Here is a 14,725-nt window from a genome sequence, read left to right as displayed (position 1 = left end):
TTTTTTATGGGATATGATGATGTCTGTGAAGAGTATGATGATTCACTCATAGAAATAATGTTTTATACATTTTCCTGCACTTATTTTTAAATGTAAAGATGTTAGTGTTAGACATTTACCTGTTTTTTTTTTTCTTTTTGGGGGGGGCGTGGGGGCAGCTAATATCCTATTTGGAGGGGGAATTCTCCGTTGCACACTGTCATGGGAAGATGCAGGGTCCCATGTCCCACCATGGGAGTGTAAAGTGAGAGAGGCTCTCCTTGCCCTGGCAGTCAGCGTCTGACCATGTGACTTAAGGTGGATTCTCCATTTAAGGACTATGAATTTGAGATGAAAGGAAGGTCAGGACTCATAGCAGCTACAATGGCAGCGACATGTCCACGCCATCTTTGCAAAATGGCAGCAACTGTGCTTCCTGTACTTGGGCATCTGGAGCTGCCTTGGTTCCTTTCCCAAGTCTTATTCTCTACCCTTCTTCCCATTCTGTGAGTCTGCACATCCTGTTAATGAATTCCTTTTCTGGTTTTGCTTGCAATCAAGAAGCATGACCTAGGAAATAGGACCTCTTTGACTAGACTTCCATAATAGTGCTCTTTAAATTCCATATAACTCACTGAGGTAAGTCTGAGCAAGGGGCTGCCATTTGAGATTGACACCAATCTGTAATAGAAGCAGAGGTAGTGGTGGTGGCGATGGCGGCAGTGAACAGTTACAAGAACATAGAATGTATCAGACACTATGTTTGGTATACCACCTTGAGTACCTCTAACCCTCAAAAAGCCTAGGAGAGTTGACACTACCACACCCATTTTATAGATGAGGAAGCTAAGGTCATCTTGGCCAAAACCACATGCCTAGTAAATACCCGAAGCAGAAGTCAAACCTAAATCTTTCCAGTTTAAAATCTGACCTGTTATATTCCATGGAGGATCCTAATAAAGGTCTTCAAGCACTGACTGAATGCTGTTAATTGAACCTTACTGCTACCATTAATTGAACCTTAAAAGTGATAATAATTAAAATAATATATCCTTACATTAATTGACCAGTCCCTGGAGAAGGATAGCATGCTTGGTAAAGTGGAGGGTCAGCAAAAAAGAGGAAAGACCCTCAGCAAGATGGACTGACACAGTGGCTGCAACAATGAACTCAAGCATAACAATGATTGTGAGGATGGCTGAGGACCAGGCGGTGTTTCACTCTGTTGTACACAGAGTGGCTACGAGTCTGAACTAATTCAACAGCACCTAACAACGTTAACTGAAATATAAGGAAATAGGTAAGATTTTCTCACACATTTCTAGCTGGGTATTTACTGAAGTCCTCTTATAAAAAACAAAGGCCCCCAAAAGTGATCATTCTGAAACAGTGCTTTGCAGTCAGACAAAAATTAAAATTTAAAAAGCATAGTTAGACTCTGTTGTGATATGCCTTTTTAATACAGTATTAAATCTTGATCTTGGAACACCATGTCTAAATTTCATAAAAGTTTGATATTTCCCAACAAGCTTGAAGGCAGATGTTGGGTCTGTCTCCTACATTAGCCTTATTAGGAAAAGCTGTGTGTGTGTAATTGTGAACCCCTTGCCAAACCAAACCCATTGCCATCGAGTCGATTTTGACCTATAGGAAAATTACTAACTTTTCAGAGGCTGACTTTCAAATAGCAAGTTTGATCAAATAAGTTATTTTGAGAATATTCAAAAGCATAGAATTTGTTGTCCAGCAATACAACTAAATCCTGAGGGCAACACTTTTTAAAGCCAGTTCTTAATGGCCTTCCCACATAAAATGTTAAGTAGTCACAAGTCACAGCGCATGGTCCTTTCTTTCATTAGTAGCAATTGCTATAATAAAGTGATAATGATGGGTATAACAGCTAATATTTATCAAGCAGTTACTAGGTGCCAGGCACAGTGCTAAATGCTTCACGTATGCTGCCTAATACTGGCAACCCCAATGAGGCAGGCACTATTCTTACTGTTATTTTACAGATATTGAAAATAATGCACAGAGAAACACCTCTTCCTGTTTCCTAATATTCTTTATTTAAAGGATCATTGCTCAATAGAGAAATTTACGGCTTCGGTAGGCTTAGGATGAAGTCCAAACTCTAAAGGTTAGCGTGAAAAGTCTTTGATGAGTTGGTTCCTGCCTACCTAGCTCCTTAGCCTCATCACTTTACCATCCCCACACACATTCTAGTGAACTGCTTAATATAGTCATCTCCCTCCATCACGTGCCCTTTCCCAGGCATCTATATAGACTAATCCTAACCATCCTTTAAAACTCAGCTCAGCTTTGAAAAGCCTTTGCTGATAATCTAGTTAGGTTTAGCTGCCACTTCTCTATGTGTATTCCTATAACAGAATTTATCATACTGCAATATGTCCATTGAATTATTTGTCTGTTCCACCCACTAGAGTTTAAGCTCCATGACATGAAGCATCTTATTTGCTTTGGTAGCTCCAGTGCCAAACACCCAATGGGTTCTCAAAAAAACTTTTTTGGATGAATGACCAAACCTTAAGTGATTACCCAGTTTCTTCCTCTCCTCTCAATCTTCCTAGCTGCAAAGAGTTTGCTAAATAGCATTCCCTATGATGTCATAATTTTCAAAATCATTAGAAGGGTTTATAGATAAGAAATTAGGGAAGCTAGGTTCTCATCCTATGTCTGCCATTTAATAACTGAATGACCTTGAAGATTGATTCATTCAATACAGATTTTTTTCACACTTGCTATGTGCCAGGAACTGTACTACACAGTGAAGATACAGCAGTGGACATAATAGACAGCAACCCCTTCCATCACGGAGACTGCATAACCTAGAGCCAGATATCTCTCCATAGAATCAGAGTTGGTTTAAAATCCTCCCAGGTCTAAAATTCCATGGAAAAAAAAAAAAAAGCAAAATATCTAAATTCCTTAAAATATGGCTTATGAATGCATACCAATATGAAGTAAAACCTAACACAAGGTAAATCAGTTCATAACCAGCCTCTGATATGAGTCTACAAGTATCAAACCTTCCAATTACAAATATCTTATAAAGAAGTTACACTGTCATGTTTTTTTTAAAGATTAACTTTGATTTGGTCTAATGCAGAATGTTGGCACTCTCTAGCTGTAAGTGCTGGGTTTGCCAAGGACAAAAGGAAAAAGAAAAATTCATTACATTTCAGGGCAATTAACAATGATTAGAGAAGGAGCTCCATTCTATCCCTCAGGAAGATGAATCTGTTCTATACATCTACTGTTCTCCCCAAAGATAAAGGGCAGCTTGTACTCTAACCAAATTTTATTTGTATGATGACTTTGTTGATTCATGACGGTTGCACCAAAAAAGGTAAAACTGATTATTAGTGGGCAAATTACATAGTAAAAACTAAATTAGCCTAGACTTCCAGATGCTCCATTATAAAATTAGGTAGAGAAGGTCATAATTTTTTAATTTGTGTCCAAATCTCAGCTGGAGAATGTTTTAAAGGAGCAAATGATGCAAGTAATTTTAGAGGATGGGAAGGTCCAAGTATCCAAGCCCATACACCCAACGTTTACAGACATAATTTTTTTACCTTCCTAAAAAAAAAAAAAAAAAAAATTTTTTTTTTTTTTTTTTTTAATCTCCTACGTGTCAGTTTGTCGTACTGTGGGGACTTTCATGTTGCTGTGATGCTAGAAGCTATGCCACCAGTATTCAAATATCAGCAAAGTCACCCATGGCAAACAGGTTTCTGCTGAGCTTCCAGACTGAGACAGGCTAGGAAGAAGGTGGTGTTGGAAAAGAATACTTAATATACCATGGACAGACAAAAGAACGAACAAATCTGTCTTGGAAGAAATACAACCAGAATGTTCCTTAGAAGCAAGGATGGAGAGACTACGTCTCACATACTTCAGACATGTTATCCAGAGGGATCAGTCCTTAAAGAAGGACATCATGCTCGGTACAGTAGAGGGTCAGCAAAAAAGAGGAAAGACCCTCAACGAGATGGATTGACACAGTGGCTGCAACAATGGGCTTCAGCATAACAATTGTGAGGATGGCACAGAACTGGGCTGTGTTTTGTTCTGTTGTACATAGGGTCACTATGAGTCAGAACCAGCTCAATGGTACCTAACAACCTTCCTAATAATCTCCTAAGAAGTGTTTGGACAGGAAATCTAATTCTCTAAAGATAAATGTTCAGCTACTTTGATCATAACAGTGCAGTAGGCTGAATAATGGCCACTCAAAGATACCAGGTCCTCATCTCTGGAACCTGTAAATGTTCCCATAGATGGCAAAGTTTTCACAGATGTCCTAAACTGAGGATTTGAGACGAGATTATCCTTGATTATCCAGTGGGCCCTAAATGCCATCACAAGTGTCTTTATAAGAGAAAAGCAGATGGAGATTAGACAAAGAGAAGGCTATGTGTCAGCAGATTGGAGTGTTGTGGCCACCGTGGGGGTGGGGGGGAAAGCCTGGAGGAGCTGAAAGAGGCAAGAAACAAACTCCCTTTTATAGCCTCTCTGGGTGGTACAAACAGTTAACACACTTGGCTGCTAAGTGAAAGGTTGTTAGTTCAAGTCCACCCAGAGGCACCTTGGAAGACAGGACTGGTGATCTATTTCCAAAAGATCACAGACATTGAGAACCCTACGGAACACAGTTCTACTGGGACACACATGGGGCTGCCATGAGTTGGAATCTACTCCACGGTAACTGGAAAGGCCTCCAGAGGGAGCACATTCATAACAACACCTTGATTTCAGCTCAGCAAAACTGATTTTGGCCTTCTGGCCTCCAGAACTGTGAGAATAAATCTCTGTTGTTTTAAACTACCCATTGCCATCGGGTCAATTCCAACTCATAGCCACCCTATAGGACAGGGCAGAACTGCCACATAGGGTTTCCAAGGAATGGCTGGTAGATTCGAACTGCCGTCCTTTCGGTTAGTTGCTGAGCTCTTAACCACTGCACCACCAGGGCTCCTTGTCTTATGCAATACCTCTAACGTCCTTAAGGAAGATTAAGGAATTACCACTATGTTTGTGGTAATTAGTTTCAGCAGCCACAAGAAACGAATACGCTGAGAAAAGCATGTCATTTGTTGATAAGCCCTGATCATAGGATATACTTCCTGACTCACCCATTTCTCTTGAACCAGTTGACATTGGATGGTTGATACTGATGGCATATGTGGGCACTTAGCTATGATAAGAAAAAGTACGTATGTACGCGGTAAGCAATATTGGGTATGTTCTTCCATTAAACTCATAAATCATGAAATCCGAAATGGGCTTACAAGCTATATAGTGAATTTTCTCATACTATAAAAGAGGAAATTGAGGCCCAGATGGGTGAACAAAATATGTTGGAAATCATGAGGCTGGAGAGGTCTACTGACCACCAGCACAATACTCTTCCCACCATTGCATCACGCCAATGCTCTCTGTGTTGTTAAGTTCCAACCTACAATCTCTTGCTCATTACGTTAAACCATAACACCAGGACCAAGAGCAGGCCTAGAAAGGGGGCAAAACAGAGGAGCCCAAGTGGTTGGTTTCTTTTTTCTTAGAAAATAAATACCTCTGCATATTTGCTGAGCAGTTTGGATAGTTAGTTTGTATGTCTGCAGCAGGACTGGCATGTTAGAAATGAGACAAAAAGCTTTCCCCATATAACTAAATTTGAGAGCGTGAATAAGCTGAATTTCCCCATCTGGAGACTCTCAGACTAGACAAGGCTTACAAATTAATATGAGTGTATAGGTCTGGGGCCTGATGGAAATTAGGTCAGATCCAAAAAGGAATCAGGTGGCTGACCACAAGTCAGAATTTTAATATGGATTCAAAACAAGGGGCAGGGATCTAATGCTGTAATTCGCTGAATACCATTCGGAAACACTAGAGGAGTATGTGATGAGGGAGACTTCATAACCGAGTTATGGGAAGGGGAACAATATTGAGGAACTGAAAAAGTTTTATTCCAAGTACAATACTGACCTTGAACCTTCTTTTAACAAATTCTTCTCCCTTCCTCCCTCCCTCTTTCCCTCTCCTCTCCTATACTCTTTATCCAGGATACTTTTACTTTCATTCTGCAGATATGTCTCTCCTTCATTTCTGAGAATCGAGCTCCACAGGCAAGGCACAGAAAAAGTGTTCTTATAAGGAAGACATGAAAACCACTCTGAGATGAAAATTATTGGAACACATCCATTGCTTCAGACAGCTTTGGGATAAAATTGAGATATGTAGCTATGTTCCCTCATTTGTGAGAATTGGGGCCCAAAGGCAGGCCATAGAAAAAGTGCTTTTATAGGGAAGATAAGAAAACCGTTCTGAGACGAAAATTATCAGGGCACACCAGTTGCTTTGTGTAGCTCAGGGGCAAAACTGAGATGCACAGGGTCATTTTTAAGAACTTAGGGAATTCATTCCCTGGAGTCTGATTCCTTAAGGTTTGCAGCTCATTTTCTAGTGATGCCCTTTGAAGGCTTTGTATAATGCCCTACAATGACAAAAGGGCATTTAAGAGAGCCAATCCAGGGATGTCTGAAATGCATCATGCCACTGAGTGCTGGTTGGAGAACTTTTCTCTCTTGGGAGTCTCTTGTGGCTTCATCCTTGCGCAATGGTCTACGTTTCTTCCAAAAGTTCGAAATTGATTTTTGGTGCTGAAGAGAATTGAAGAATTTCCTAGCCCACTAACAAACTAAGGAAAAAGATTCTTTTGTAGAAATGTCACATTAAGAAAAAAGACACCCTATATAAGTTTTTTTAAAAAAATATGTATAAGGTATTATGATAATTCTCTAAAGTGTGAGAAGAATGCAAATATTTTAGGATACAGGGTCATAGCCTTGAGATTTTTCATTTTCTCTAAATTTCTGGGATTAGCACAAGTTTAAAATGTGTTCACATGCAGCATGTTTCAGATTCATCTCTGTAGAATTATGTAACATTTAAAAAATCTGCCTTAAACTCCATGTATTATGGGGACACAAAATACGACAAATTATACTTTTGAATATCCAGTCCTTTCTACCACCACATATTATAGAAGTGCACTAAATTTGGAAATTGTGTCAATGATAGTTCCATATTTTTTAAAGGAAAAAAAAAAAGATAGGAATATATTTTCTCTTAACTTACAACCTGAAATATACATGATCATTTTTTGCCCCTGATTTAAAACATTGCAATGATATGACATAGGCCAGTTGCCCAGTGATTTACTGTTACTACCTTTACACTGGGAAATGTCAAGATAAAAACCACACATTAACATCTGAACACTTCTACAGTCTTGCTAGTCATTTTAAATAGTTGCTTTAATCTGAAAGCTTAATCCATTACTCCTTGGGGGGGAAAAAAAAAATAGGGTCATCCCATAAAACTTTCTCCAAAGAAATGACTTGTATCATGGACAACAACAACAAAAGATAAAAAATAAAAAGAAAGATGAGACGAATTGAAAGTCCGAGGGCAAACATTTATAGACTCATCTTTCATCTCCTTCAAATTCCAGACAATCTTCCTTTTCAACTTAAAAATGGAAAATGTGACAAATGTAAGCCCTTACCAACTTCCCACTTCAGAAGTCTGTTGTCTTCCCTCTCCATTTTTCCAATGACATACCAGATACATGCCATCCAGTGTGCAAGGAGTGCAAACATGGACATGAGAAGAGTCAGGACGATTGTGCTATGTTGGGAATAACGGTCCAATTTCTGCAGGAGACGCAAAAGACGCAGCAGCCGGACAGTCTTTAGGAGATGGACGAGGGACACCTGTGGCAGGAATCAGAGCAGCACAACTTGGCTCATGAGTTAAATTCACACCGCAGCATTCAGTTTAGCCATTCTGGAAAATTCTTGAAATTAAGTACAATCATGATTCTAATACTATGGTCATTTCTATGACTGCTTCTTTAAGACAATTACATTTCTTTGACAAATATTAACCTTTCTTAACTATGATTTACCTCTTTTTCTCTACTGTCCGATGTCATAGAATTTTATATATTCTGATACACAACCAAAAGACATTATAGTATCACAACTGAACGTAAGATGTTCTTTTACTTTCTTTCAATTCCACCCCCCCCCCCACGCAAGGGAGATGCTTTAACAAGAATTTGTATAACGTGAGGAAAATCCTAGGAAGTGTCAGTAAAAGTAATATACCCTGCTGCCATTGAGTCGATTCCGACTCATAGCGACCCTATAGGACAGAGTAGAACTGCCCCGTAGAGTTTCCAAGGAGCGCCTGGCGGATTATATGTACAAGTAAAATATACAGTTGTTGTTGTTGTTTTATAATTAGATACATAAAATTTGAATAAGTTCTGCTCACAAGTAAGTACCTGTCTCATGGACTATATTATCCTCCCTCTAACATTATCAGTGAACTTTATCAATGAACAGAGAAAAACATTTGCCTGAAGCAGATACACTTGGAACTCTCTATCAAACAATATGCTTAGGGAACTAAAATCAAATAGAAAGGAAAAAAAAAATCTGAAAAATCTCGCAGGTCCTTTAATGTATTTGGTGCATGCATTAAAGCTGTAGACTTAGAGTTAGGAGGGTATTTTCCAGATATTAGGGCCTAATTCATAAGTTTTTTTTTTTTTTTAATTCATAAATATGCAGCACTTGTGGTCACCAGATATCCGGTCAATATCACTATTAATAACAACTGTGGTACACATAACATACATATCCTTTCTGCCCTCTAAGAGCTTTTGCATTCTAAATTAGAGAAGACAATAAAATATTAACTGATATGTCAATATAGTTTGACAAAATTCTTGACCTTATCTAATTTCTTTGGGGGAGCCATAAGTAGAGAGGGAAGAGTTGGTTTGTGTGACTGTCAAACCAAAAAACCAAACCCAGTGCCGTCGAGTCGATTCCAACTCATAGCGACCCTACAGAACAGAGTAGAACTGCCCCATAGAGTTTCCAAGGAGCACCTGGCAGATTCGAACTGCCAACCCTTTAGTTAGCAGCCGTAGCACTTAACCACTATGCCACCAGGGTTTTCTCTGTGTGACTGTACCTAAGAACAATTTTTCCTTTACAGAACAGAATCATAAACAGGGTAAGTGTCTTTTGGAAGTTTGCATTTGTAAACTTCCAAAAGTTGACTTCTGGTTTCTTCTTCTCTTAGCCATTTCCCCTTATCTCAAAGAAAAATGTACCTAGTACAGTACCTGACATAGAGTAAATGTTCAATGTATTTGTTCACTGAATGATTGAATAAATTACTAAGTTAAGAAACAAAATGCTCCTAGCTCAGCATTAACGATAGATATCCAATAAAAGTGTGTTGAATTGCAATCTTGTGAATTATTCTATACTTAAATATAATAAAATCTTAAGGGCAATTGAAGAACCTGTGTCAGCTAGCTATGCTCTTTTATTTCTATTTGTTATTCTTCTGTGTTTTTACTTTCTTCTCCTTCACAGCCAAATTCTCACTGTCATTTCTCCTGCTGGTGGTAAACCAGATAATCACACGTCAGGACTTTGCAACTTCTACTTTGGAGCTTAAAAGAGTTACTATGGGTGGAGTTTATTTTATAGGTAGATGAATTGGATAGGTAGGTAACAATTTTTAGGTGAAATAAAACCCGAAACAGAAGTTCCAAATGGAAGAAGTCATCTGAACACATATTACGATTGATCCATGTAGTCCCTCATGTTCTCTAACCAGAAAGGGGATGTTTGGAAGCAGGATGTGGGGCTGTCCTGATGTGAGAACAATAGTCATTTGCAAAGACAAGGGACAGAAGCTAGGCGTCCAGGATGAGGTAGCCCTGGTGATCTTGCTGGCACTTTAAAAAATATATAAATTATTAATTTAATTGCTCTCTTCAGAGTCAACAGTTTCCTACTTTAACTGTGAATGTTGGCTTTTAATGAATGACAGATGGAGGCATATTTAATTTAGACAGAAATGTATAAATGCAATCTGAAAAACAGAAAGGGTTCCTTTTACCCTTGGGACATTGCTTTAAATTTGTCACAGATGAGAATTATAAGCTACTTGTAGACACTTGCAAGACAGTCATGCATTGATCAAAGCTCCCATCAATTGGGGGACATTTAGGTCAACTGGCATAACAAAGTTTATTAAGAAAATGTTCTGCATCTCACTTTGGTGAGTGGTGTCTGGGTACTTAAAAGCTTGGGAGCAGCCATCTAAGATGCACCAATTGGTTCCAACTCACCTGGAGCAAAGGAGAATGAAGAACACCAAAGACACAAGGAAAATATTAGCTCAAGAGACAAAAGGGTCACATAAACCAGAGACTCTATCAGCCTGAGACCAGAAGAACTAGATGGTGTCCAACTACCGCCAATGACCACCCTAACAGGGAACACAACATAGAGTCCCTGAAGGAGCAGGAGAAAACTGTGTGGTGCAGAATTTAAATTCATGTAAAAAGACCAGACTTAATGGTCTGACTGAGACTAGAAGAATCCCAGAAGACAGGGCCCCCAGACTCTCTGTTAATCCAGAACTAAAACCATTCCCAAGGCCAACCCCTTCAGACAAAGGTTGAAGTGGACTATAAAACATAAAATAATATTTGTGAAGAGTGTGCTTCTTAGCTCAGGTAGATACATGAGACTAAATGGGCAGCTCCTGTCCAGAGGCCAAATGAGAAGGCAGAAACAGATAGGAGCAGGTTGAATGGGCACAGGAAACCCAGGATGGAAAGGGGGTGTGTGCTGTCACATTATAGGGATTGCAACTAGGGTCATATAAGAATATGTCTATAAATTTTTCTATGAAAAACTTGAGTTGTAAACTTTCACCTAAAGCACAAAAATAAAAAAAAATCAAAAAGCAGTTTCCCCTATTACCTACTGGACATAACCACCTCCTCAACTGAGAGGAGAGAGAGAGAGAGAAAGTTAACATGTACTCAGGTCTTCCTAGGTGTCACATGCTGAATAAAAAACAACAACAACAACAAAAAACCCAAACCCATTGCCATCGACTCACAGCAACCCTACAGGACAGGGTAGAACTGCCCCATACAGTTTCCAAGGAGCGCCTGGTGGATTCAAACTGCCAGCCTTTTGGTTAGCAGCCGCAGCTCTTAACCACTATGCCACCAGGGTTTCCATCAGATACTTAGCAAGGTATTTTTATAGAAATGTTGCCTTTTTAGTATGCTCAGGAAACCTGTGTAGATTTTTATGCTTGCTTTAGTCCTAAAAAAAAAAAAAAAAATTTTTTTTTTTTTTTAGTCCTATTTTAAGTGAATTCCCCAAGGTTGCGCAGATGGTAAGTGATAAAACTGGGATTCATGATTCACACTTTTTCTTTTTCACTCTATCACATTTTCTATCTGATTTCTCATTTCATCTCTCTCAGTGCCTTCCATAATGACTTATACCTAGTAGGTATTTAATAAATAAATGTGTGAGCTGTGATTAAAACAATTGCCACCAGCAATTATGGCCAGAGCCAAAGCCAAATTGTAAAATACAAAATTTTTTGATGGTTCAGTTCTACTGCATTTTTGAATGTCATTAGCTGGATACATTGTAGAGATAAACACCAACGTTTTTGTTTCTTTCTTTCTTTTTCTTCTGTTATCTCTCTCTCTCTTTTCTGCGCAATGTAACAGTACCGTAACTCAGAAGTTATTCTTCATAGCTTGTATTTTTCTGGTAAGTAAATATAATGTTTTGAACAATCTTTTCTGTTTGTATAGAATATATCATCCAGGCTGACTTACTTGAAAGGGATAAAAAATTCATGTGCCAATTTGTTACATGATCATACACTCACTCTTGTGGAAAGCAGGAAAAAAATCTCACTGAGAAAAGAAAGAGATTCCTTCCTTCCTTTTCTTTTTCCCTTTCTTTCTGACATAGATACTGAGCTATACTTTGCATTCTTTATAAAAAGCATTTCTGTCAGGTTTCATAAGAGAGAATGAAGAAAAGGGAGCAGGGAAGAAATGAAAGTGTATAAGGAGTATTTAAAAGTCAACCAAATGTGAGAATTAAACTTTTTCAAAAATTTCTCATCCAGGTTAGGCAAAGAGGATATTAATGACACGTACATACATATGCATTTTTACTTTGCATATATTATTATATATGATATTATATATATATGTATGTATTTAAAATTCTATTCAGGATCAAAAGAGAAGTGAAATATAAAAAATATCTTTAGCATTTAGCAGTAAAGCAGCAAATTAATTTACAAGAGGATTTCATTAAATACCACTTATCTTACATTTCACTAAGACAATACTGGAGGGTTTTTTTTTTTTTTAGTGTTTTTTGAAATATATACTTCTTTTGGATTTCTTTCATATCTCGCAAAAGCTTTCTTTTCAGTCATTACTCTTTCATTATGGTATACTTATCTAGTCAAATTTACTCTTAAAAAGCTCTTTAAAAAAGTCTGGGTAACAATTTAATGTAGCATTGATTGATCTTATACAGTAGATTTTCCCCCGGAGCTTTCCTTTCTTTTGAGCTATAAACCTCTTAAAAATGTTGACATGTTCAGCCTCCCAAGCAAAAAAAAAAAAGGAAAGAAAAGAAAAATACTATTGTATAGGTAATTAACAAGTGTACAAGTCTATACTAGTCAAGACTACTGTTCTATGTTCCTTCTGAAGTGAGTAATGTTTGAATACATTTAAAATATTGATCACTTAGTTAAATATTGAAAACTATACCTTTGGATTCTTGATAGAGAAAAAAATGTCCACAGGGGGTTATCAGCTGATTAGGAAATTTGTTTGGGCTGAACTCACGTTTAGTAAATTTTCCATGCTAAAATTGGTTGCTTTTGCAGCAAAAATTGCATTTATGGTCCAGACAATGTTGTTATGCTTCTTCTGTAAAAGCCTCCCTATTTTATAAAGGAGCACTTAATACTTGTAAAAATATCGATCACTAAGTAGTATAATAGTTACTATTGCATCTGAGCATACTTTCTTTTCTATGAGGAGAGAGAGACAAGAGGATAAAGGGATTACAGGAAGAAAAAGGAGAAAATTTATAAATATTAAAACAAAGGTAAAACACTCAACTTTCACGTTCGTCATTGTGTCATTCAGGCTGCGTCCGATTTTGTATTTTTGCAAGGACCTCTAAGAAGTGGTTGAATTCCCTTATTTTAATTACAGCGTTTCTCTCCTTTTTGATCGTCTGTTGGCTTTGCCGATAAATAATGAAACGCTCAACAGTTAGGAAGTTAAAAGTCAGAAAAGAAGGAAAAATCTCCAAACTGTACCGAATTTTCCAGGTAAATATCTACCTAAGTGATATAAAGTGATGCTTATGTTCCTACAGATGGTTTCCTAATCAAAAGGTTTATTTAGCAGCTTAGTATTTATATTAAATTCAGGCTTTTTGCACATCCTGGTTCTGGGTATTTAAATAAGCAGAAACAGGTAATGCAAGTTTCAAAAGGAAGTAGCTTCCTCAAGTAGAGAATCTGGCCTGCATATCACTGGGCATCTTGGCATCTTTATGAACAAGTGCCCAAAACCCTGGATGCATAAATTGCTACAAACATTTAAACATGAACATGTGAAAAACAAACAAAGAGGCAAAACCAACCCTAAAGGTCATGTGAAAGGGAGTTGTTTACTTACCACTGTGACGTTGAAAGCATACAGGAGATCAAAAGGCAGGGCGGCGATTAAATCAATGATAAACCAGGTTGTGACATAGTGGATGCAAATTGATCTTGCTTCAAAGATAACTTGACCAGACTTGCTGACGTACGTTGTTCGGAAATTTAAAATAATATCTGCTTGGGAAAAAAAAAAGAAAAGATAGGAAAAGAGAAAGGAAGGAAGGAAGGAAGAGAGAAAAACAAGGAAAGGAGGCAGGAAAGACCAAAAAAAGGGAGGAAGGAAGGGAAGAAACAGGGAAGGAGGGAGAGAGGAAGAAAATTTTATAAAATTCAATAAAATTAGATAAATGGCAACCTCTTAACTTATTTCACAGTAATAACATTCAAAACAGTCCCCTTCACAGATCCAAATACCTGTTGAGGAAGAGTGAAGAAAGTAGTATTTTTGAGCATCTGGTATTTCCCAGACATGGGGCCGGATGTCAAGATAATTAAAATAAATAACAATAATAATAGTAATAGTTACCACTTACTAAATTGCTCACTATATAACAGGCATTGTTCTAACTTAGCATATATTACTTTACTTCATCCTCAGAACATCTTCTGCAGTAGTATTATCCCTATTTTAGAGTCAGAAACTAAGTCTTGGTGAGAAAAAGAACTCATCCGAGGTCATAGTGCTAACAGTAGAAGAATCAGAATTTCACACAGATATAATTCATCATCCATATTCATTATTTTATACGATACTGATTAATTTCATGTATGAAAATAAGGATGTCACTTAAAGGGCTAAGGTGCTCCTGTCCCAAGCCATGGCATTTTCAGTTGCTTCACATGCATGTAAAAGCTGGACAATGAAAAAGGAAGACTGAGGAAGAATAATGCATTTGAATTATGGTGTTGGCAAAGAATACTGAATACACCATAGACTTCCAGAAGAATGAACAAATCTGTAACGGAAGAAGTACAGCCAGAATGCTCCTTAGAAGCATGGATGGCGAGACTTTGTCTCACTCGCTTTGGACACATTATCAGGAGGGACCAATCCCTGGAGAAAGACATCATGCTTCCTAAGGTAGAGGGTCAACAAAAAAAG

General features: G+C 37.8%; 1 protein-coding gene across 1 annotated transcript in view; it reads right to left on the bottom strand.

The window, feature by feature from the left end:
• Positions 1-14,725, bottom strand: part of KCNH8 (potassium voltage-gated channel subfamily H member 8) — a 447,419-nt gene that overhangs the window by 169,372 nt on the left and 263,322 nt on the right. The window contains exons 6-7 of the mRNA XM_003415733.3: positions 13,640-13,797; positions 7,577-7,784 (exon numbers count right to left, since the gene is read on the bottom strand). Coding sequence (XP_003415781.2) covers positions 7,577-7,784; positions 13,640-13,797 — 366 coding nt within the window. The remainder of the gene's footprint in view (positions 1-7,576; positions 7,785-13,639; positions 13,798-14,725) is intronic.

This window comes from Loxodonta africana, chromosome 27, assembly GCF_030014295.1.
Source record: "Loxodonta africana isolate mLoxAfr1 chromosome 27, mLoxAfr1.hap2, whole genome shotgun sequence".
Classification (NCBI taxonomy): domain Eukaryota; kingdom Metazoa; phylum Chordata; class Mammalia; order Proboscidea; family Elephantidae; genus Loxodonta; species Loxodonta africana.
This window is presented reverse-complemented; position numbering and strand designations above follow the sequence as displayed.